At 47.3% G+C, this 24,738-nt stretch overlaps 1 protein-coding gene across 6 annotated transcripts in view; it reads right to left on the bottom strand.

The window, feature by feature from the left end:
- Positions 1 to 1,934: 1,934 nt before the first annotated feature.
- Positions 1,935 to 24,738, bottom strand: part of Not3 (CCR4-associated factor Not3) — a 46,513-nt gene continuing 23,709 nt past the window's right edge. For 2 of the 6 annotated variants that reach the window (XM_077634610.1, XM_077634612.1), the window contains exons 12-16: positions 21,752 to 21,847; positions 19,482 to 19,704; positions 15,851 to 15,980; positions 15,622 to 15,747; positions 1,935 to 4,196 (exon numbers count right to left, since the gene is read on the bottom strand). In XM_077634610.1, coding sequence (XP_077490736.1) covers positions 4,098 to 4,196; positions 15,622 to 15,747; positions 15,851 to 15,980; positions 19,482 to 19,704; positions 21,752 to 21,847 — 674 coding nt within the window. In that variant the 3' untranslated portion in view covers positions 1,935 to 4,097. Of the gene's footprint in view, positions 4,197 to 15,621; positions 15,748 to 15,850; positions 18,472 to 19,142; positions 19,705 to 21,751; positions 21,848 to 24,738 lie in introns of all 6 variants that reach the window. The other 4 variants (XM_077634613.1, XM_077634614.1, XM_077634611.1 and 1 more) reach the window with 3 other exon arrangements.

The following is a 24,738-nucleotide window of genomic DNA, read 5'->3' as shown; positions in this document are numbered from 1 at the left end:
CCCCCGATACTTCCCTTTCAGTGCCAAGAAAAGCTGTCGCACAGAGTGCGGTGGAGTTTCACTTACAACCATGTGAAGACCGCTTGCTCCCAGTATTCTGGACAAGGACCACAGGCAGACATTTTTTTCACGAACAGAAAAAAGTTCTTTTTTTTTATTTTCGACCTCTTTCATTCACATGGGGGGTGGGGGACTTTTAAAGTCCAGACTCCAAAGTGGGGAAGGGGAAACGCTCAGTCTCCCCCTGCCCCCCTATTGAAATATATTTACACAGTGCCCCAAGGCGCGAGATCTGAAAAAACCTTGTGTTCCCTTGACCCCAGTGAACCATGGCCCCTTGGGTTTGACTCCTAGGCACCACCCCCTCTACACCGTCCTCACGGCACATCCATCCCTTTTTTTTTTGGCTCTGTTGCTGCAACTCCCCCTCCAAGAAAAACAACCTATCCACACAGTCATTTTTTCACCTTTTCTTTAACCCTCAATATGCTCCAGTTGAAAGTGGCACTCGAAACACCCTTTCCCTTTCTCATTCAGAACACCAATGCATGATCAACCAACTAGTTTTCTTTTCTTCTGTGGATCACCCAAAGATGAGACGAGAAAAGTTCAAGGCCTTTAAAAAAACACTCTGGCAATGGACACAACTCTCCAATGCAGGCATTTCATGAACACTCTCTCTCTCCGACCATTTGTTTCCGACAGTCATCTAGCTCAGTTTACAAATTGGAACTACCAAATCGCACATTTACAAACACTCCATTGTAGGAGCTGCTGTATTTAGTTTTCACGAGCACGTTTGTGCATCAAATAGACAACAGCAAGAATTGTACGGCATGACAAGAATTTTCTACAACCATTTCAGACACCCCCCCAATATCCATGTATTTAGTACAGAGATTTGCACTGCCAATAGCATTACATGTTGTGCAAATAAATGCTCTGTGGCATAAAAGGGAGTCGCACACTTTGCTCGATGAAATACTGACGTTTGTACTTGGTTTCAGGAAAGTACATCACCAATACTAAGTCGGAACGTTCTGAACAAGACAAGGTAACAAGAGCGATCACAACGCCACCTCCACACATTTTTGCTTCACAAGTTTTCTAAGTCCCACCCATTTTGTGCAATGTGGTCGTAATGTTGCGGAGCAGTGACAGAGACTATAAAGTGCGACACTGGCAACCGGCCACGTACTAAAAAAACAAGTGCTCCACTTTTATTCGCTACTTTGTCATTCAATGCAAATATTTTCAGAGCACAGTTTAACTCTGCCAAAGGCCTCCCCGACAAAAATCGAGGAGGGCCTTAGAAATTACGATTGCAGGATGTCACAACATCAGGCACCCATTCTCCAGCATTGACTTATTCCAAACTTCAGCCTACACTCTGAAAATTAAAAAGGGCTCAATCCCTAGAAACGCCACAAAAATTAAAAGTATATAAACAAAAAAAAACACGTGGCAAGGAGGAAAACCGAAGTCTAGTGCTCAAGCAAACGGCCCTGCGACTTCGCTGGCAGAAAGTACACTAGAAACTATCAACCACCAACCCAAGAAACACCATGTCTGCACAAGCACTCAAAACCAAGAATACACACCATAGTCGGAATTTTTTTCCTTTCACTTTTTTTTTTTTCAATTGTGTGAAGGAGGGTCGCCGTGAGACTGCTTCCCAAGGCCAGTATAAAGAATTTTTCCCTTTCTGGTCCAAAGTACACAGACCACAAAATTGCCGAAGGCACTAGAATTATGGCAACTAGAACGGCGCCCCAGTAAAGAACACAGCCGGTGATGACTCTCCACCGGCACGGTCGCTCAAAAAACCACAAAACATAAATGCAGCGACCAACCTCCCTCAGCCCTTGCCAGCGCAGCCACAGAAGTGCCGCATGTCAAATTCGTTTCTTAATATTTATACTTATTTATATATATATATATATATAACGCACGTGCATAATAGATATATATGTACATGGCCACGCACATATGTACACGTCTCTCTTTTCAGCTGGCGCTAGACTTCGCTTTTCAACATACCAGGTGCATGAACGCGCCAAACAAAAAGGAAAAGCCTTGACAATTGCTGCTGAAACGCCTATAAAAGTTAAAAGCCCCTGCAATCGCAGGACGTGCCATCCATGTGAATGGATGCCATCATTATCTGCACAGAGAAAACGCTCTGCATTGGGGGGAACAAATTAAGGCAACAAACGTGGGCTCTCTGCAATGCGAGACTAGTCATTCGAGAACTTTGGAGCGCAAAAATGCACTGCCATTGCGCCAACTGCCGCGAAAAAGATGCCGGTGCACGTGGCAAGAACGCCGACTCATTCTGCCGCCCGTCTAATTGCTTTCCTCAGCTCATGGACGACTACCAAGACAAACCACCGAGGATTAAACGGTTAAACGGAAGAAACAGCCACTTGCAGATTACGCACAACTCGCAGAAAGGAGAAGGAGTAAGAGTGAGAGGATAGAGGGAGAGAGAGGAGAGGACGAGTTGTGAAATACTTGCACAGGCCAGCCCGGCAAGAGGAAAACTCCTCGCTTCTGTAACATGTGCAAAAAAAAAAAAAGAGAGAGAAATAGTTGAAGAATGACCTCTTTTATGTACATGTGCCATCGTCGATGAGCACTGTGAACCATAAACAAGATGGCAGGCAGGCAAGGAGCAAAGGGAAGGAGGCACTGATGCGAAACGATCATGTCAAGTGTCCACCATGATCTAAACAAAAGTTACGAGACGCTTTATGGTACAAGATGACAACTAGAGGGACGGAGAAGGTAACAAAACAGCTAGAGGCAGCAAGCAAGATGTGATAGACAGAAAGAAAGTGGGCACTAGGAAACAGAAGCCGAAGACCTCATAAACACCGCGCAAGCATATGGAGCTGAATTTTTCTATGCCCTCCTGCCAAAACTCCTACTTAATCACTAGTGTCTCACTACTCTGCGGGAACTCAACACAAACTCGTATATATTACAAAAGTGGACACAGAGGAGTGGAAAATGCACCCGTGCTCCAAAAGAAAGCTCGCCAGATTGTTCGCTACCGGCCGCTTCAAATGGGCACAAGGGTGCGTACACTCTAAAACTAAAAAGAAAGTACGTGGCTGGTTGCCAGTCGATCGCAGCGCACACAGCTGCCCAGTTTTTCCGTTTGTTTTCTCTTCCCATTTTTGCCACCATATATCGTACAACCACAGTGTACTACAACTACCCCCTGTCAAGTGACCACCACTTGGCACGCTGCGAAAATGCACACGTTTTTTCGCACGCTCAGAGGCCCAGAGGACTGCATTTTTTTTCCACCGTGGCTCCGCAGCCCATGTGCGCACCGGAGAAAAAACATTGCCAAGCTGTGCGTTTCTCGTTAGCACACCCATCCGACTCAATCCCGCACGAAACACAAGAGGGGGTTGTGAAGTAGACGCAGCGGGACAACATGCTCCCTTCTCCCAAATGTGATGAGCAAAGAAGAAGACCAGAGGTAGCAACACAAAAAAATAAATACAAAACTAAAAAAAAAGCGAGCGAAGACACGGAGACTGAACACACTACACAATAAACGCTGGCAGGCTTGTGTGTTTGTCCCCCGCTTGCAACGAACAACAGGGGGGTGGTGGTTGTGGTGGTGGTAAATGGTGGCGACGGCAATTCGCCAAGTCCCGAGTGGTGGCATGGTCCTCTTCTTCAGATGAAGTTTGCAGGCATTTTTTTTTCTTTGACTTCTTGCGTGTGCAGCCCTCCTCCCCTCCATTGCGCAGCAGCACAGGTGTTGATGTGATGACGATGACAACCACAGTGCCAAAGTGGCAACCCAGAGGCAATGGGGGAAAAAAAGGCAAAGAAAAAAAGGCAAGAAACAAAGAAAACAAGGGGAGGGGGGGACAAAAACCAGAGCAGAGGGGGAGGGCGTATCACGGCACTCTGAGCAGGGTGTACTGAGCGAGGACGACAGAGGAGAGCGGTGGCGGTAGGCTGGAGTGTCGCACATGGTGGCGGTGGCAGAAGGGGGGCGCGCACGGAGACACACAGGCTGGAGAGCGAGTCCCAGGGGGGGCCGAGGCATGGGCGCCGAAGAAGCCCCACACTCAGTTCAGATCTCTGTCTTCTAAGTACCTATACTCGAACGTGAAACCTTCCTTGCGCCTCTGACTCCACTTCTCGTAATCGAAGTAGATGTACGTCCCCTGCAAGACGGCACAAGGAAAACAGTGTGAGAATGGGACAGACTTAGCAATGCAAGGATTCGATCCAGTTGGTGCTGGCTCATGGTGGAAGATTGTAAACACGTGAAAGGTGGGATGAGCAACAAGAAACAAGATGAAGCAAGTCTTGCCTCTTGTCACTTATCGCCTTTAAGCGTGAAGAGAGACGAGATGCGTTTGGTCTCATCTCTTGCCCCTCATCCAGACTTTCAGGTGCTTCATCTTCTTGTGCGCTCAAAGCAGCACAGTTTTCCACGAGGAATAGAATAAAGCTTATGTAATAGCAAGGACTTTTTGAGACTCGAGAACAAATGCAACACGGAGTAACCGTGTTACAACGAAAGCCACTACATCGAAAATTCCACAAAAACTAAGTATTCCCGCCAGCACAAAGATTTATGGCAAAGCAATTATTTTCCAACGCAACAAACAATTTTGGGGGCAAAGTTGCCCTTAACAAGACTTTGTGAGTAACCGACCGAAGAAGCACTAAAATCATGCCACGGTGCTGAATTCGAAACAGTGAAAAACCACATGTATTTTTGGAAATGGTTTGGTTTAAGGGGGTTTAACGTCCCAAAGAGACTCAGGCTATGAGGGACACCGTAATGAAGGGCTCCGGATAATTTAGACAACCCGGGGGTTCTTTTACGTGCACTGACATCGCACAATACACAGGCCTCTAGAATTTAGCCCCCATCGAAATTCGACCGCCGCGGCCGGGACCAAGCCCACGTCTTTCAGGTCAGCAGCCGAGCGCCATAACCAGTGAGCCACTGCTGCGGTGGCTCATGGTGTTTGGATGTCAACGCTGTTCACGAACTACCCAACCTATCTACGAGTGCTCTGGTCCGATTTCTTGAACACAAAAGTTTCGTATCAATGGAATTTTTTGCGGGTTAATTTCGTTGTAGCGGGATTAGTTCGGAACAGATTGACATGCTATCATTTCGTTTTGAATGCTGTTTTCCGTCATTTATATGCTTCTTTTGTTTCCTGCATTCTCTACAAAATTTTACCGCTGTCGTGGAGCCTCTGCTTCTAGTTTGTGTCCACAGGCAGGACAACAATTTTTTATAAGGCGCAAGCTATATGAATGCCTCACATGCAAACAAAAGGAAAAATTTCACTCAGAATGGCTCTAGAAATTCAACAGCATCACTTTCAAGCTGTTTTGTCCATTGGTTTTGTAGAAAAAGGGGGCACATGTTTGTGCAGTTAAACCTCAATTTAACAAAGTCAGTAAAATCCGCAGTCTACTTTGCAATACTGAAATTTCACTACATTGAAATTAAGTCTCCTTTGCATGCTAAGAATCCGCCAAAAACGCGTTGCGGAGAACTCGCGTGAAAAACCTTTATTTGCTATTAAAGTTGTCCTTTAGCTCCATCCTTTCTTCGCCATCAACCCAACTTGCTTAAAGTAAAAATTCCGAGCAAGTGCCCCCAACCCCACAAGTCAAAGCTACCGACAAAGTAGGGGGGGCGCTATCCCAGAACGGCGGCAAAATTCAAGACGACGACGACATTTTCCCGGCAGAAAATAAAAAAGCCCAGTGCACATGGATTTTTAAGAAATGTGTTCCCCCGGGGCCGCCCCCAAACTAACAGCTCTCACTGGCCAAAAAAACAGTCGACTAAAAGAATAAAAATTAGGGATGTACAAACATAGAAATGTAGTAAAACATCATTAGAAGAGACACTGAAGGAAGCCGAGAAAGATGTCTCTTGTAACCAAAAATTCTAAAAACACTGACGAGTTTGACCAGATCAGGTTACTGCACACCAGGAGTAGGTGCGTTTAAACACATCCACAAACATTAACAGGAAATTGTTAATGTGACTTCGCATGATTTCACGTCAACATGACTTTTAGACATCCGAGTTTGTGTCTGATACGGAACTATAGCGGATGAATCGTCGAACAGAACTGTTCCATGTAAGAATGGCGACAGCTCTGGTGTCCAACTGGTCTGACTACTGGCGTACAAAGCGACCGGCACCGCAGAAGGTGCGACGGAAATCCAACCCAAAGTAAATTCAACTCAACAGTCAGTGCAGGAGCGCAACTGAAATTATCGAAGCAGAATGACGAAAATTTTGGTGCAGTGAGACAATAATTGAAACCACATGATGTGCGACATCCGGCTACGGTATGGAACAGAACCGAGCCAAGGGAATGAAAAGTGCAGAGCACACGAGTTGGTACGACGTAGGTTGTGTTGCGTGAGCGTATCTGGGTTCTCTCTTCTATATAGTGAAATATTTCTCTAGGGACCTAAAAAAAGTTGTCCTCAGTAACCGAGTGTCTTTTGTAACCATGTCTCTTGTATGTGATGTTGTTAACACGGCGAACATACGAAAACGAACCAAACCACTTTCAAATGTTGTTATAATCGAGTGTCATTTGTAATGAGATTTTACTCTGAATATGAATATGAAGGAAAAAATCACGGGTGTAGGAATATTCGCGACCTTGAATGGTTTTCAAGTAGTATTTGCTATTCAATTCGCACTGCACTTTCACTACTCAAACTATTATTCAAACCTCTGAAACGTTCAACAACGGGCTCAAAGCGTAAAATGCGGGCTACTAGCACAGGCATATCTGATGGCATGGTTTTGTTTTCGCACCTTCGCAGTTCGCGACAGCATTTTAGAGATTTGGATCCACCACAGGGGTTGCATTCCGGATAAACCGAAATGGAAGGGCTAAACGGGCTGTGTTGTTGACATGTGAACGCTGTGTTAGGAGTGGCATTCCACAACCGGTGCTTCGTCTTCAGGTGTCGCTGGGGAGTGTGGAAGGTGTTGTCCCACTCTCGTAACAGATCAGGCTGCTGTGCAACTCGCTAGCAGTCTTAATGCATTTTGCCAGAACTGCCTTGATTGTTCCATCACATCAACAGCGAAAAGACCATGATGAGTGCGCAGTTTTGGCATGCTGGAAGAACAGCGTGGTCATAAGCAGGACGCACATATGCTCCTTTTCATAGATCAGAGGCAACGCTGTGAAAGGTACGGAAAAATAAAAAGGGGCGTGTTACTCCGCGCTTGTGCTGTCGCAGAGTGGTCTAAGGCACGAGAAAGCGGCAGCTTGTCGTCAGCAGTAAGAGTGTACAGTAGCCAACGGGTAATTCGGACTCCAATAATTCGGACTTGTAGGATATTTCGGACTTCGATGAGGCATAGAAGCGCATACATATTCGCGATGGATATTTCGGACTTCAAAAGTTCGAAAGTTCGATTTTTCGGACTAATTTCAGTCGCCCGCGGGCCAAAATAGGCCATCTTATCGGCTTTTCGCCGGCGCAAAAGGCGCCATCTTGGATTGAGGTGGATTTATGCTGCAGTTGGCTTGGCTTGACACACTTTCAGTAACTCATTGTTGCCAGCAGAGGTCCCTGCGATCTCTGACACTTCGAGGTGGCAGCCGGATTGTCATCACCGCCAACTTGCTTTTGTCATTCCAGTCCAATCCAATCCAGTCGCCGACGTTGTCGCGGGTAATTATCGCTTGTCCCATACGTTGAAATTGGTTGTTGGGGGAAGGAAATTGTGCAGGAGCTATCTCGCATCTCGGCGGGAAGGGATAAAAGAGGGACTGAGAGAAGAAAGGAAGAGGTGCCGTAATGGAGGGCTCAAGGAATAATTTCGACCACCTGGGGATCTTTAACGTGCACCGACATCGCACAGCACACGGGCGCCTTTGCGTTTTGCCTCCATCAAAACGCGGCCATCGCGGTCGGGTTCCAGCCCGTCTACTCCGAATCTGTAGCCGAGCGCCCTAACCACTGAGCCACCGCGGCAGATCTCATACGTTCACCATTTGCCGTTTTGTCACTTGGGCTTCTCTGACTGCGTTGACCGAGTGGCGCTCAGTCTTCACGAAGTTACGTTTTGTGATTGCGTCTGGCAGTTCCGCCGCTTTGAAAGATAAGTTCCTTATCTTTGCGTGTGTTTAACGAGCGGTGTGGTGCACACTCGGGCTGTGGACAACATGGTCCCGCCGGGTGCGTCAAAGAAGCGTGGGAAGTATTCCAACTAAATGCGAAGATCTCGCTGTCTTGCGTGTACAGTGAAAGCACAGCCTTGGCACAAATACAGACGCAAATTGTCGCCAGCAAGAGAAATTTTCCGCAAGGTAAAATCAGTGACATTTTTAAGCAGATTTCATCTCAAAAAAGTGATTTTTTTTTAACTCCACAGATTTTTCGGACTGTTCGGTTATTCGGACCATTTTTTGGGTCCTTTCGAGTCCGAAAAATCGGTCGGCGACTGTATTTAATCAAGCTGATGACAAATCTATCATGTATTAGGCCTACAGGCAAATCCTTTAATATGTTTCACTCGCCAGAAGGAGAGCAGTACTTTTTGGTCGTGGACGCAGGCAGCGCAAACAAGAGCGCTAGCTTTGACAGCGTTGCATCTGATGTATGAAACGAAGTATAGGCACCAGAACGGCAAAACTGCACCTAAAAAGAAAAAAAAAGAATAGTGGTGTAATCCGTGAGACTACCCACAGCAGGAATGCACTTGTGCTGACCCATGCTCGTAGGTCACAGCAACACAGTTTGAGAATGGAATTAGAGGAGAGTCAGAACAGCCTTTCCATCTTCAGCTCCAGGTGCAATCAGGAGCAGTTCCGACCAGCGGGAGTGAAGCAACAAGTGTGTGTTGGCAAAGAGCACATCGCGTGCCGAAGCCTGCAGGACGGGTCCAGAGCACGTGTCAAGAGGGTGACATGGAAAGCGCACAAGGAGTGGGGGCTGGTGATGGAACGGTGCCATGATGCAAGGGATGAAGTAGGCAGTGAAAGAAAGAGAGATGCCAGCACTGGCACTAGCATAGAAACAGCACAGCATGCCCTGCTGTCGTCGCTACCCTACCATGCGCTGAAAGTGCACACCTGCTGTTTGGTTCCGGCAAGGCAAGCATGCAGTCAGCTCGCCAGCAAGGCAGACTTGGAAGGAATATGGCTGCCACTGCCTAGTGTCCACAGACAACAATTCCCTTTGTGATGCTGTGTGTATATACCTTCACAATGTTGTTACTGCAAGAGATACCGTATTTAAACGATTGTAAGTCAACCTATTTTTAAAAATTTGAAGATCCAAAGTGAGGGGGTCGACTCACAATCGACACGAAAACATGGCACTATAAGCAAAGGCAAGACAAACGAGATATCGGGCATGCAACAGCGTGGTTGCATTTTCGCTGCGGAGATCCGTCGCATCGCTCTTGGTGCTGGCCTTGAGCAGCTGCAATGTGAACGCACAAAACTGACATCCCCTCCCCGCGCGCACGGGCGGCAGCCGATGGCGACTATTGATAAGCAGCAAACTGGTACCCCACACGTGGCTGCAGACTGCGGTTGCTGATAACGCAATCGCACTCTGCGGGAAGCTCAAGCGTCCAACAAGCTTTCTTTTTACTTCCAAATGCAAGCTCGGCGCTCAACGGAGCGTTGATAGTTGATGGAAGGGCCGGTGTTCCAATCGGGGTGACACCCCCACTCGGAACGGCAGCAGTGCCGGGGAGTGTCGGTAGCAGACAGAAGAGCAGACGCCATTCGCGTGTAGTTTATCTTTGCCTCTGACGCATTTTACTAGTGCCAGCCGCATTTTACAAGTTTTTAATGTAGCGCTTCGTCGGTCATCATTTGTGCTCCAGGTCTAGCAAGCGACCAGTGCTCATTCACGGCTACATTCAAGATGGCTGCCATTCTTTAAGCCGAAGAAACGAACAGCTGCGCGCTGGGCCGCAAGTTCGACGTTCGCAACGGGTGATACAGGTGTTACAGCTGCAGCGAGGAAAATTTTCAGCTGTTCCACGTGATGTCATGATGTGGCTGTTTGCGAAGTGTGGGATTTCGCTGGACGACGTTAGAACGACGTGCTGTGACACCGAAGCAGCGATCACGACGGCAGCACTAGTGAGGACGATGGCGCAAGTGTGGACGAGTAGTCCACTGATTAATAAATTTTCGCTTTGGTATTTGCCCACGGGCACACCCGCTCGCGGCAGCCGATATAGCGGCTGGCGATAGATGGTGGCTGCTGGATAACGCTATCACGTTCAACTATTCAAGGCCAAGCTTAAACATCCTCGGAAGTTTTTGTTTTGTTTTTTTTCCGGAAATGTGACTAGGGAGGCTCGACTTACAATTGTGTAAATACAGTACCATTGTTATGAGGAGGTCTCTATGAAGAACTGTGCAGCACTGAGAGGAACTCAATGACCTGAGGCTTAAAGAACACTCATGCACACCCACTCACAGCACCATAGTCTTCAAAAGCACAAATAACGACTTCATTGTCGTCTGGTAACAATACCTGCACAGTTGGCACAGCTTAAATCAGTGATATAATGAACTAAGAATAAAAATTTTTGAACCTCGTTAAAGCAGCACCTTGTGCACTTATGCAGATCCTAGAGAATGGCTTTGGATGGGCAGAATAATTTGCATAGAGATGTGGAAATGTAGACGTTAAATGCATTAATGAATAATTACCAATATACCAATCGGCGTACGCTTTCGTACGCAGATTCTTGCTTCAGTTGGCTGGCGCATGCGCAGCCAAAGCCACCATCGCCGCAGGCTGGCGGGAAAGCTCAGAAACAAACTACACGGCCAGCCTATTATTCGGCCTAGCGACGGGGGCCCCTTCTATCGTCCTCTTGTCTGCCTTGCAACAGGCGGGATTTTTATGCAAGCGCCTCCCCTGCTGGTGACAGCTCAGCCCGTGTGAAACTACACAAGTGGACTTTCCTGCATACCATGGCCGACCAAAACAAGATAGTGGAGGTTACACTAGAAGAGTTGTCAAGGCGACAGGACAAGAAGTCATGGGTGTAGACGTTGAGTAACCCAATACGAAAGGATTAAAAAAAAAAACATACGTTCACGTTGCTGCTGTTTGAAGCAGGCAGGTGGCCAATTTGTACTCATCACGGGATATGTGGGGAAGGTCCACTTACTAAATTTTGCATGTGGTCCAGACTAGCAGTGTCTGAATGTGATCAGTTCATGGAATGAACAATGGAGAAAAAAGCAAGAACCATTTTCCTGACATCTCAAACACGATGGTTAGAAAATCTGCCCAAATACTGTGGTTTTTGATAAAGTCAGCTCAGTATTCAATCCCTGCTGAATATTTGAAAATTCAAAGGAAATAGAATCGAATATGGACAGAGCAAGAAATACCGTATTTACACTATTTTAAGCAGACCTTTTCTAAAATTAAAAATTCAAAGTGGGGGTTTGACTTACAATCGAAACCAAAACATGGCACCATAAAGCAGAGACATGTGGGATGTCAGGGATGCAACAGTGTGGTTGCAATTTTATGCTTGCTCTATGGCTCTACTCAATAGCAATTGGCTATTCTGCACGTTTTGTTCGAAAAGATTTCTCTTCTAAAGCGAATGCTTTATGACCTTGAAGCAGTTTCAATTATTAAGGAAAGAAAACTGTGCTGAAGACGGGAACCAAACCCGGGCCTGTGGCATGCGAGACGGGGACGCTTCCTATCCACAACTATTCGACTCTTCGAAGTAAATGAAGGTGCATCTATTGAATACACGGATGTGTAAGAAACGTGTCTTCGAGATATGTGCTGAGGTGCGCATAAGTAATTTAATTATGAGCACGAAAATTAGATACCCCAATTAAGCAAGTAGCTAAGTACGTTTTCGGTGAACTTCATGCATGGCGTGCAGTTGTAGCGCCATCATGCGGCGCCCACTGAAACCCAAACACGAAATGTACTGCAATGATCCAGCAGATGGCACGCGTCTAGCGAATGCACAGATGTCTTAGAAACGTATCTCCAAGCTACGTACTTAGGCATTCATAAACGGGCAGCATGAACGGGAATGAAAACACAGGCGCTTCGACGAGCTCCGGTGCTGGCAGTTGTCCGGTACGCACTCAACGTTACAGACTCTAAGCCGCACCTAGCTACCCGATACACCAGTTTCCACTCTTTAACCAGGTTCAACAGTAGTTAAACCACAGCTAATTTTTCTTTTACTTCTAACGGCGCATTCAGCACTCATGGCAGTGTTGATATTTGATGGAAGAGCTGCTGCTCTAATCACACTGGCACCACCACTCTGAACGGCAGCGCTTCGGGAGAGTGTTGGTAGCCAATGGAAGAGCCGACACCGCTCACGCACGGTTTCCCTTTGGCCTTGTTTGATGCATTCGGCTTGACTGCCGGCCATGCCTTACCAGTTTTTAATGTAGTGCTTCATCAATTGTCATTTGCACTCCGGGGCCTTAACGTTCAGCGCTCATTCACAGCTACGTTCAAGATGGCTGTCATTGTTTATGCCGAAGAAACAACTGCACGCCAGGCTGCAAGTTCCACGTTTCAGAACAAACGATGCAGAAGTGGTGGCTGCAATCTCCAGCTGTTCCACATGATGATGTGGTGCAGTTGTTTGCAAACAGCGAGATTTCACAGGACGATGACATGCTCTGGTTGTTTGCAAAGTGGGGAATTTCGCTGGACGACAACGTCAGAGGTAAGTACTTGGAACAGCAGCACCGATGATGACGGCAGCACTAGTGAGGTCGACGGAGCAAGTGTGGACGAGTACAGTCGAACCTCGTTATAACGAACACTGATATAGCGAATTATCGGTTATAGCGAACTAATTACGAATTTTGGTTGGTCATGCTTCATTTCAGTGACATTTATTCTTTCATAACGAAACCGAAAACGCGAGATCCGCCGCGATATCGGCTGTAACGAAGAAATATTTGGTTTACACGAGGCTCAGAACTTGAAAGTAGCATAAAAAAAACAAAAAGCAAAATGAAAATCGAAGGCGGATACACAGCTGAATTTTTTTTTTTATCGTTTGAAAAAGTTTTGCCGTCTGGCACAAAAATCGCGTTTGGATGGTCGCGCCACCTGTGAACAGAGCGCGAAAACTCTGAAAGCTCATGACATGACAGAGGGCCGAAAGGCGGCGCCACTTGTCCAGCGGTAAAGAAAGGCAAGCGCAGCAACATTGGCAACTTTGAGGCCGGCGTTCTGACATCAGCACAGCGGCCAGTCTTGTTGTTGCAGCGCTCGAAATGGCATCGAAGAGGAAAGCGATCTCGCTCCAGACAAAGCTGCAGATACTGAGAGCTGTGGACAGTGGCCGCAAGAAAAAGGATATTGCTTCGGAATTCGGCGTTCCTCAAAGTACGTTATCCACCATTTTGGCCACTAGAAAGAAGATTGAGGGCAACACCGAGGTCGCCATAAAAGCCGACCGTAAACGAGTTAGGCCTTGCCATCACCCGGACTTGGAAGCGGCTTTGCTTTCTTGGTTTAAAGATGTGAGGGCGCGAAATTTGCCGGTGTCGGGAGCACTTCTTCAACGGAAGGCCCACAGCCTGGCCTGCGTACTGGGGCATGACGATTTCTGTGCAAGCAGCGGTTGGCTGCAACGTTTCAAAGATAGGCACGAGATCGCGTGCCACACTTTGTCTGGCGAAGGGTCCGCTGTCGACATGGAGACATGTCAAACGTGGCTGGAGAATTTTCGTCCTCTGCTCCAGGAGTACGACGAGTGCGACGTATACAACGTCGACGAAACCGGCGTGTTTTTCAAGTTGTTGCCAGAGCGGTCACTGGCGATGAAGAACGAGACCTGCCATGGGGGCAAGAAAAACAAAGACCGGGTGACTGTCGTCGTTGCCGTGAACATGGACGGCTCCGACAAAAGACGGCTCACCGTCATCGGCAAGTCGGCACATCCGAGGTGCCTGAAAGGCGTCCGGAATTTGCAGGTTCAATACACGTCGAACAAAAAAGCGTGGATGACGACCAAGCTTTTCGAGGACTGGCTGAGAGCGTTCGACCAGGACATGGAGAGGCAGCACAGGAAGGTCCTGTTGCTTTTGGACAACTGTTCGGCGCATAAAGTTTCGATCGTGCTGAAGGCAGTTCGCTTGCAGTTTTTGCCACCGAACGCAACTTCTGCTTTGCAGCCTTTAGACAAAGGCATTATTCGTTCGCTTAAGTGCAATTATAGGAAGCGTTTGGTGACGCAACTGGTGTTTGACATCGATCGACATAGATCGACAACAATAAACATCAAGACGACACTCGAAATGTTGTACGGGTCGTGGAATGAGGTGAGGCAGTCGACAATAAGGAACTGTTTCGCGGATGCCGGTTTTGTTCTGCCTGCCGACGAAGAAGAAGTGCAGCCCGAAGACCAGGCAGAGCTGGACAGAACTTGGGATCGGCTGGCAGTCCCAGGCGTCGAATTCGACGATTTCGTTTCGGCCGATGAGAACTTGGCCGTGGCGCCCGAGCTGACGGATCAAGAAATTGTGGATCGCGTTTTGTTGCCCGAGGATGACAGCAGCAGCGACAGCGGTGAGAGTGAACGGGATGAACCAACGATGAGCAGTGCGGATGCCGCGGACATGGCCAGGAGGCTGAAAGGATATTTGGAAAAACTCCCGACGACGAAAACTGCTGACGTAGAAAAGGCCCTCTTGAGCATGGACAATGTAGAAAACTTCATTCTGCGCAGCGCTGTGAAAAGCCACCAGACGAAGATAACATCTTTCTTCAAATGAACGAATGCAAACCTGTTTGGCTGATCCCGGGCTGGCGTTGCATATGTCTCCTCGCCCAACGCCGCCTCTCCTCCTTCTCTTCTCGCCCAACGCCCCCTCTCCTCCTCCTCCTCTTCTCTCAAAGCTGCTTTGGCAGCTTTTTTTTTTCAACGGTCCCTCTCGGGGCCACCAATCGCGCTTCGGCAGAGCACGCAGGCGCGATGGTTCCCGCTGTGTCTCACTCGAGTTCCTCTCTCTACACCAAGTCGCCTATGCGCAGACACATGGTGCAGTCGTTTCGCGCCACGCACTTTCACGTGCGCGACGACGTAAGAACAGTCGTGTCAACCTTCCCATATTCCGGCCTATTTTGATTGAATGCCACAAGGAGACAGGTAAGGATTACCACGTTTGTAGTGGGTTCAAAGCCAAGTATATAATGCATTTTAGTGTCTAGAATATTTGTGCGAGCCAAATTACGAATTTGTCACAGCCGATATTTATGTCTACTGTTACAACGAATATCGGATATAACGAACTGATTTACGGTCCCGATGCTACTTCGTTATAACGAGGTTCGACTGTAGTCCAGTGACAGTACCCACCAGCACGACCTCCCACTCCCCTCTTTTTCCTGACATGTGACATGGCGGGTTGACTTAAATTCCAGTAGACTTACAATCATGTAAATACGTTATATTCAATCTGTATTTGAAATTTCAAATAATCACACACCCCCCGAAAAAAAATTTTTTTGCTTTCCCTCACAGCCAAACTGACCACACAGCCTCCTGCCCTCAACAAGTGCATCCCACTAGAAGAGAGATCGCCTTGCCTGCTCATACTCGTCCGTGATGGTCTTGGGCTCCTCGTGCCTCTGGAACCACATCATATACTTGGTGTGGAACCTCCAGGACTGCTTTTTTAAGGCCTTGGCTGCCAGGTACTGTGCCTTGGATCCCTGTGCAGACACAATCCAAGAGAGGCGGATGACGCAAACCGTCAGGGGCACGCCACATTCACGTGGGTGAACCACCACACACACAATCACACCTGCTCCTCACCTCCATGTAGTAGAATACAAAAAAGAGTGTCTCGGTGGACAGCTTCTGGAAGAACTCCACCGTATCGCAGTGGGGCAAGCTCTGCGGGTAGAAGTTGGGCACCAGCGTAGGATTCCGCGGAAGGTAAGGCCTATGCGCCGGGAAGAAAGACGAGAGGAAATGCGAATTACTGGAAGGCCACAGCATCAGGTTACGCAACAATGGCAAAATTTGATGCCAAAAAATTTCATCTCGTTGCGTTGCCTTTATCTTCGGGAACGACATCCACCTATGCGGCATGCAACACACAAGCAATGGGGGGGGGGTTTAGAAATCCCCGCCTGTAGACAGACCTTGCATAACAAGTGCTGCCACCTGGTGGCCACACTATGCAAATATTGCAGGAGCATCAAAAAGTTTGGCACAATGAGCCAGTAAGTAAATTCGTGCTCCACCTGAGGATAAGGAGAGTTTTACCAGCACTTAATGTTGCATATCATGCTTGTGAAGCAAGCAGGGATATTGAAGAATGCCCAGCTAAAGGAATCAGCAGACCTTCCACTTTCAAATACACACAAAAGCCAATGGACAAACAAGCATTTTAGCAGGCCAACGTAGCCGGTTAACATTTTGAGTGAAAGGCGATAATCTTTCCAGGAGATAAGTACTTGGGGCACCCATTAACCCTTTCAGGTGCTGCTCATTATTTTGATTCAAAGCAAATGCTGTCCACCTAAATACTATATCCAGACCTTCAGAAAACTAATTAATTAGGTTTCTAATTTTAAAAAAAGATTTCTTATAGGCAGTTTTAAAAAAAGATTTCTTACAGGCAGTTACAAAATTTCGTGCATACTGTCATGGAGGCCAAAAACTGAAAAATCGGAACACCAGGATTTGTCACATAAACACTCCAGATACAGTAGCCGACGTGTAATTCGGACTAGTAGGATATTTCGGACTTCGATGAGGCACAGTCAGTCACACCATAGAAACGCATACATATTCGCGACAGATATTTCGGACTTTAAAAGTCCGAAAGTTCGATTTTTCGGACTAATTTCACTCGCCCACAAGCCAAAATTGGCCATCTTATCGGCTTTTCGCCAGCATAAAAGGCGCCATCTTGGATTGAGGTGGATTTATGGAATTAATCTGCGGTTGGATTGGCTTGGCATAACTTTGGTACCTCATTTTTGCCAGTAGAGGTTCCTGCGATCTCTGACACTTTGATGTGGCCGTCGGATTGTCATCGCCATCAACTTGCTTTTGTCGCCCATGTTGTCACGGACGGTTATCCCTTGTCTCATACGTTGAAAATTGAAAATTGTTTGCTCGGGAAAGGAGATGGCACAATACCTGTCTCAAATCTCGGGGGACACCTGAACCGCGCATAAAGGGAAGGGATAAAGGAGGGACTAAGAGAAGAATGAGGCGCCGTAATGATTTCGACCACCTGGGGATCTTAGGTGGTCATCTTTAACGTGCACTGACATCGCACAGCCCACAGGGGACTTTGCATTTCGCCTCCATCGAAACGCGGCCGCCGCCGTCGGGTTCGAACCCGGCAACTCCGGATCAGTAGCCGAGCGCCCTTACCACTGAGCCACCGCGGCAGGTCACATACATTCGCCATTCGCCGTTTCGTCATTGATTTCCCCGACCGCGTCGACCGAGTGGCGCTCCGTCTTCACGAAGTTGCATCCGTTCACCGTTTTGCGATTGCTTCCGGCGGTTTCACTGTGTTGAACGACAAGCGCCTTGTCTTTGCGTGTTTGACGAGCGGTGTGGTGCACACTCGGGTTGTGGACAACATGGCCCCGCCGTGCCGCCAGGTCCGTCAAAGAATTAAACTAAACGCCGCGACCTTGCTGTCTAGCGTGTACGTACAGTGAAAGCACAACTTTGGCGCACATACAGGCGCAAATCATCGCCAGCAAGAGAAATATTCTGCAAGGTAGAATCTGTGACTTTTTAAAGACGATTTCATCTCAATAAAGTGATTTTTTTTGTACTTCAAGAATTTTTCGGACAGTTGGATTATTTAGACCATTTTTCAAGTCCCTTCGAGTCCGAAAAATCGGTCGGCGACTGTATTATGGAATCACTTTGGTGTAAAGATGCATAAGATGGCCAGAAAAAATTTGATTTTATTACTGCTGGCAAAATGTGCACAGAAATGACGGTGGACGAGCTACAGAGCAGGGATAAAACCCATTTGAGTCATAAAAGAATGCAGTTCACCTGAAGAAAAGGAATCACTTCTAAGCGCAGCTCTCTCAGAAAAGGCTGATAGCTAGGTTACGGAAAATCAGGCTGGTGCATGCAGAGAAAACTGTGCACATTTTGCTGTCGAAGCCTGGTTACAAAACTCTGTACAAATAATTTGGGTGTAGCTCCATACGGCCTGCCGATTCACCAACCTGCATTCCCTACAGCATGGTAATGAACTCTGAAATATGTTTAAGCTGCCAACATTGCCCACAGGTCGTCACAGAAGGGCACAGTCAAGACAGTCCAATAAATAATGAATTTTTCACCTTTCAATAACTTTACTGCAAACGGAAACCTTCAACATGACGCCCATTACAGCTTGCCCTACAGCTCCAACAGATGACAACACTTTTGCACAAGGTCCACAGCTTATAAAGCAATAACCGCATGAGGCGAAAATTCGTGGCGACACGCCGCGCGATGGCATCGCGCGATGGGCTGAGGGCCGCCAAAGCACTGTCGCCCATCGCCCGGAAGTGCCGTGCGAGACTAGCCAATGACGGTAGGCCTTGCGGGTGAGTAACTTCCGATCCGTCTTGCGCGCGAAAGTCGATTTTTTTTTTCAGCGGGCTTTCCGCGCGGAGCAACAGCCGACGCATCCCTCACCATGGCAGCTATGCAAGAATTTAATGAAATGCTCATTAATGAAGTTCAAAAGTAACGAGTGTTGTGGGTATGTCCTACACGCACTATAAGTCGCAAGAGCGCAGGAATGACGCCTGGCGCCTCATCGCAGCGTCCCTCGGGCGCACTTTTCTGCGTCACGTGACTTTGTGTAGACTAAAAATAAAATTATTACCTAAAAATATTTTTCAATGTTTTTATTGTGTTTTATCTTGCATGAAGCCTTAAGAGCGTTGTTCTACGCGTTAACGCAAAATTACTGAACGCTGAAGCGGCCGCAATCGAGCAACACTGAAAACGCGCCGCTCCGACGCTGAGTCCCGTCGCTTGGTGCAGTTTGCGCCAGCGGCAGCGATGGGCGACGGCGGCGTCATCGCGCGACGTATCACGAAGGAATATCGCCTCATGCGGTTACCGCTTAACTAAACTACAAGACAGGGTGAAAACGGAATATTCCATAATGCTTACGTGTAAATCCTGAAAATGAAATAATAAAGCACGTGGCATTATTAAGCTCACAGTGACACGAAAAACAAAAGAAATCTGCTGCAAGAGTTGTCGCCAAGCCGAACAACTACTGAACAATAGAAGACAAAGCAGAAGTTTCTGCACTGCTTACTTGTATGCCCTGAGGGTGAAATATAAAAAAAAAGGACATCGTTAACACATTATGAGCAAACATAGAAAGCACATGGCACCATCACTCATAGCCTCAAGTAAATGAATGCCCGCACCCCGAGGATCGGCCACTGACCTGAGGCGCTCAGAGTCCGAGGGGTGGGGCATGTGCATGGAGGCTGCCTCTAGCAACCGCAGTTGATAGTAGCACTCCTTGGACAAGGGGGCGGGGCCTAAGGGGGCCACGCCCCTTAGGGGTGGGATGTGCGCCTCTGTCGTGGCGGCGGGCTGCTGTTGCTGCTGCTGTTGCTGCTGAGGCCGCGGCACCTCTTTGCTGCCCACCACCGAGTCGAACAGCCCTGTAGACCGTGAAAGGCAACACACCGTCACATGGTGTCGACAGGCCTTTAAAAACACAGCCAGAAACTTTCACTGTTTGTACAGCTATTACTGTAGTTACTCGCGCAATTCTTTTGATTGAATTCAGGCTTTTTTTTCAAAAACAGGGTGCACAAATTATGCAACCCCCCCCCAACTCTAAGCCCTCGCTAGCCAAAAAATTTGCTGTGGTTTAACTACTGCTGAACTTGGTTAGAGAGCGAGAGCTGTGGTGTATCAGGCAAATAGACAAAACTTGGCGTCTGTAATGTTGAGTGCATTCCACACACTGGACAGGCAGCGCGCCCACCTTGCCACCCTGGCAGGTGGCAGTTAAATTAATGGTTGATTGCGAGAGGTTGGTCACCCAATGAATGAACCCTATACATGCGCTCCTCGCCGCACTCCTCCATGGCATCTGTCTAAGTCGAGCGCATGGCTCCTGCCCAAGACTGACGTCACAACGGTAGTTTCCATTGCACGACATCATGCGATTGTCACGTGACTATTCTACCGGCGAACCGAAAGGCCAAGGTCAAAGGTCAAGTGGTGCAACACCATGGTGGTCTACATATGGCAAGGCATATAGCCACACTTGACCTCTGGCTCACCTGAAGGTCAACCGGCAATGCACGACGATATCGGCTTTACCTAGCGCAGTGAAGCTTTCGCTTCAAAAAAAAAAAAGTTGACCCCAAATGTAAGACATATACCCCCTCCTCCCCCGGCACACATTATGTAAAGCAAAACCTCGTTAATTCAAAGTCATTAGGAATGTGAAAAATGCTGGAATTAAAATGACCACAACAAAAGAATGGTAGCAAGGCAAAACATTTTGTTGCGGGAGGGCGCTACCTTCATTGGATAAACTTTGTGATTACCCTATACTGCCACGTAAAATTCGACATCCCAAATTGTAGCCCTTCCAAAGCAGGCTCCAAACAAATCGACGAGTATGCCCCCCACCCACTACCCTATCCCTTTCCCAGCTTCGTCCCACCGCCGTACTTAGTTTCGTAGCTTATCCCGGGATCGAATTGTGGCCCGCACATAACTCCAAGCAATAAACGCGTAACATGTAGGCTTTGGAGGTTAAAAGCGAAAAAACTCCACCCTGCCTTCTACACTCGCATACAGCCTGACTGACTGGTAGCAAACTGAACTGTAAATGGCCCTACAGTTTTGGGTACTGCCGCAACGCATGCCCCGAGGATTACCGAATTTACCGGATTACTAGCGACTGCCGACATGAAAGAGCCAGGTAAATGGCATGCAATTTGAACTTTCATTACTGGAACCAAATTGCATACAAATTAACGACCTTTTAAGACACCTGGAGCCCCATGCACCCTGCCCAGAACGAGGCACATACTACTCGCCACTCATCCAAAACTACCTTAACCTTACAAATAGAGAGATGCCGATAGTCTAACCTTCCAACCAAGGCACATGTCAAACGGCTCAGGCCGGCGTTATGCGCAGTCAACCCACCCCGGGCACAGAGCGAGAATGGTCGCGTCGCATTAAAAGTGCAGACATGCATTTCAGCGATCCACAGCCCGTACCACAGAATAATTTTTATGCTGGGAGTACTGCGGACCGGGCACTTCGCATACCAAGTATCAGCATCTTTCAGCGGCGCTGCCTCGTGGCTCCGAGGAGCCATCGCTTCACCGGTTTGCGGTGAAATCGGGATCAGGCATCCCCGCTTAGCATCTTCGAATTAGCCGGGCTGGTGCACGCTGGCACTTAGAATTATCTGAGTTCAGATTATCGAGGTTTTACTGGAGTTCCCTTCGAGATAGCATGACGCCGCATGTGCAGCTCAAAGCAATAAATGCGCAATCACACAATCGTGAAACCAGCAGTTAGAGACAAATGGAGATAACAGGCAGCCGATCGGCGTCCGCACATGCGGCCCGACTGACTAGCGTCAAACCTAACAGCAAATGGTCGGATTCCGGTGCATGCACAACTGTTTGTTACGGAAAGCGCTAACGAGCAGGGTAAACAGTGCGCAATTCGTACCCTCGCCACTCACACCTTTGACAGCTGCACAGGTCGACACAGCCGTGCAGATCTTGCCGAGCCTGCTTAGCATGCACCTGCGTGCATGCTGGTTGTCTGGCGCAGCAGGGAGAGTAAAATAAACCCGGGCAATTAATTAGCGGTATGCAAATTATGCGAGGGCGCAAACTGCGCAAGTAAATGCGGTAGTCAGCATGTCACTAGACGTTACTCCAAACAATAATAAAAGTGCCAAAAAGAATGATTGAAGAAGAGAATTGTTACAAAATGTGGTCCTCGGTAGGCACCTTTGACTCCCCAGACAGGCATAATATAATGATTCGGTTTTACTCCAACTTTAATCCATCCTGATTCGTCACTGACAGAAGTGCCACCATCGTACTACCATCGTAACAGTACCAGCCACCAGGCAAGGAGAATTGAAAAAGAAAAAATGCCAAGACTAGTTTAACCAGTGCATAGTTCGTCCACACGTGGTGGCCTTTTTTGTCGAATGCAGAATTTCAAAATTTTACTTCAAACAACACATGGTTGTCGAGGAGGTGACAAAAAGGCAAACGATGTTTCCCGACGAAGTGTCACCCCCTTTTCACTTTTACACTCAGAGCAGCGGGCAATCTTTACACAATTCATGAACACATTCGTAACACAGATGAGTACAAAAAAAAAGAAAAGTAAAAAAACTAACATGAATCGATATGGCTAAAAGGCACACTGTACATAAATAGGTACACAATATTTAAGACAACATAGCAAAAAAAAAAAATTGGATGCTCAACCAAGGAAGAAAAAAAACAGTGCATTTCTATTACCAAAAGTGAGGAAAATGAAAAACATGGGATGGATTTTGTTTGTAGGAAGCAGTCTCATTTAGGGCAAGGAAAAGAAGCTGGTAATTCTTTTGCTAAAAGCCCGCATAGAAACACTGCCCTCAACTGTTCCTGTAATATCAGGCTACTTATTTAGAAGAACAGCTATTCGATGGTTCAGTGTTTGCATGCTGTAGCTTGTGTGTACTTGTTTAAATAAACAAAAGATGTGCAAGGAAATCGCTGCTTAATGATTGCCATACTGGCACCAGTCGATAGCACGTCTGCATTAGATCCGTATTTGACGCCTCCAGTTTCTCACCATTCAATAATTCGACCTTACAATAATTCTGCTGTTTCTTCCGGTTCCCCAATGTCCGGATCAATGGGCTTTTACTGTGTATAAGTTGACAATGAATACAAGTCAAGGCTTCCACCTTGCAGCCCTCGCTGGCAAAGAAAAAAAAGTGACTCCAAATATAAATTGACAAGAAGATGCCAGTTAACGAGGGTTTTTTACTATTTACACCATGTTAATACAGCACGATTCCGAGCACTGGCAGCGACTGAGTAGCGAACCATGCAGCATCCACACCAAAAACTACATAAAAAATGTAATTAAAACTTTACGGGACCGGCAAAATTGTTTGAACTATCCGAACAATTGATAAGAAACATTTGCACAACAGTAAAGTCGTGGTAGCTGTGGATCCCCCCTCACAAGCGACTGCGTTGCGCGTGTGGAGGCTTCGGTGCACAACGGGCGAACAGCACATGATGGGTACGCAGTTTCAGCACAATGGAAGAATCACGCCGATGTAAGCAAGGTAAACGCACATCAGTCCCAATCAGCATTCGAAGCAGCACACAGCTGGGCTCGGTCAGCTGGCGTGAAGCTTGGAAAGTGAAACTGAAACTAAAGCGGTTCTAACTTTTCTTGGAGATGGGACCATCCATTCGGCGACACACTGTCACTGCACTCAAGTCAAGGGTACATGGGCAACTCTTTGGCATGGTCTGAGTAAGGCGATTTTGACAATTACTTGCCATGCCAGCCGCACTTCAACAATGGCCTCCTTTTGGGTGCCCATTCGAAATTCCGCTGCGAGACCCATAGCGTGCAAATTAGCGAGCGTCTAATGCCGTATGCTTGATGAGTGCTTGCCGGGACTGGGCCAGCATTTCAAATTATCCGGATTCCCGAATTAACAGGGGTTGAATTAACAAGCTAGGTTTACTGTGCAAGCAGTCTAAATGCTGTAAGAATGTTCAAACATAAATCACTGTATGATTACTCTGCCTGCAAACAGTGCTTTTCTCTAGGTCCAGACCTGACATGGAGTACCATGCTTAGGGCAAAATACCAGACAGCATGCGCTGCTGCTTAAGCGGCACAAAGACAAACATGCAGACAGCACAGGAACACATATCGAACCACCTTTGCAGGCTGGTAGTTGTTCGAAACAGTTTACGTCCCAGAAGGACATTGCGGGATCTGCTCCGGCCATCAATGACGGCCGAAGCGAAAGGGTCACCAGTACGACCACGACAGATCCGGACCCGCCACGGTGGCCCTGTGGTTAAGGCGCTGGTCTACTGAGCTGGAGTACCGGGGTTCAAACCCCTGGCGAGGGCTGGTTTCATTTCAACGAGTGTTATGTCAGTGCAAATTACAGATCCCCAAGTGGTCAAATTATTCTAGAGCCCTCCACTATGGCACCACTTTTTCTTCTTTCACTCCCTCCTTTATCCCTTCCCTTAAGGGGGGATGAGGGTCTTGAAAACTTTTTTTTTATTTATTAACATATCTTCCTGAAAATTGGCATGCAGATATACCTTTGAAAGCTAATCCCAAATATATATTCAGATTTTATATATCTCATCTAGAAATGAAGATATGGCAAAATAATTTATGCCACTTAGGTCTTTTCTTACGGGCCATTATGGTGATTTCTTAATTAAAAAAACTAGTTTTAAAGTAATGCTGTCATTCTTAAGGGCCCATTGCACATCCTAAAGCTAAAGAAATTTTTAAAAAGTCATCACATAGGTCATGAATGAATAACAAAGTAGGAGAAAAAAAAACAATGTGGGAGTAATTAGCTTAGATCTGACCTAATTGCTAGTCTATTCGGTTTAATGAAAATTGAAAAGCTTTAGGATGTAGCTGAGGTGTTG

The sequence above is a fragment of the Amblyomma americanum genome, chromosome 8 (assembly GCF_052857255.1).
Source record: "Amblyomma americanum isolate KBUSLIRL-KWMA chromosome 8, ASM5285725v1, whole genome shotgun sequence".
Lineage (NCBI taxonomy): Eukaryota > Metazoa > Arthropoda > Arachnida > Ixodida > Ixodidae > Amblyomma > Amblyomma americanum.
The sequence above is the reverse complement of the archived record's forward strand: the minus strand, read 5'-3'. Positions and strand labels throughout refer to the sequence as shown.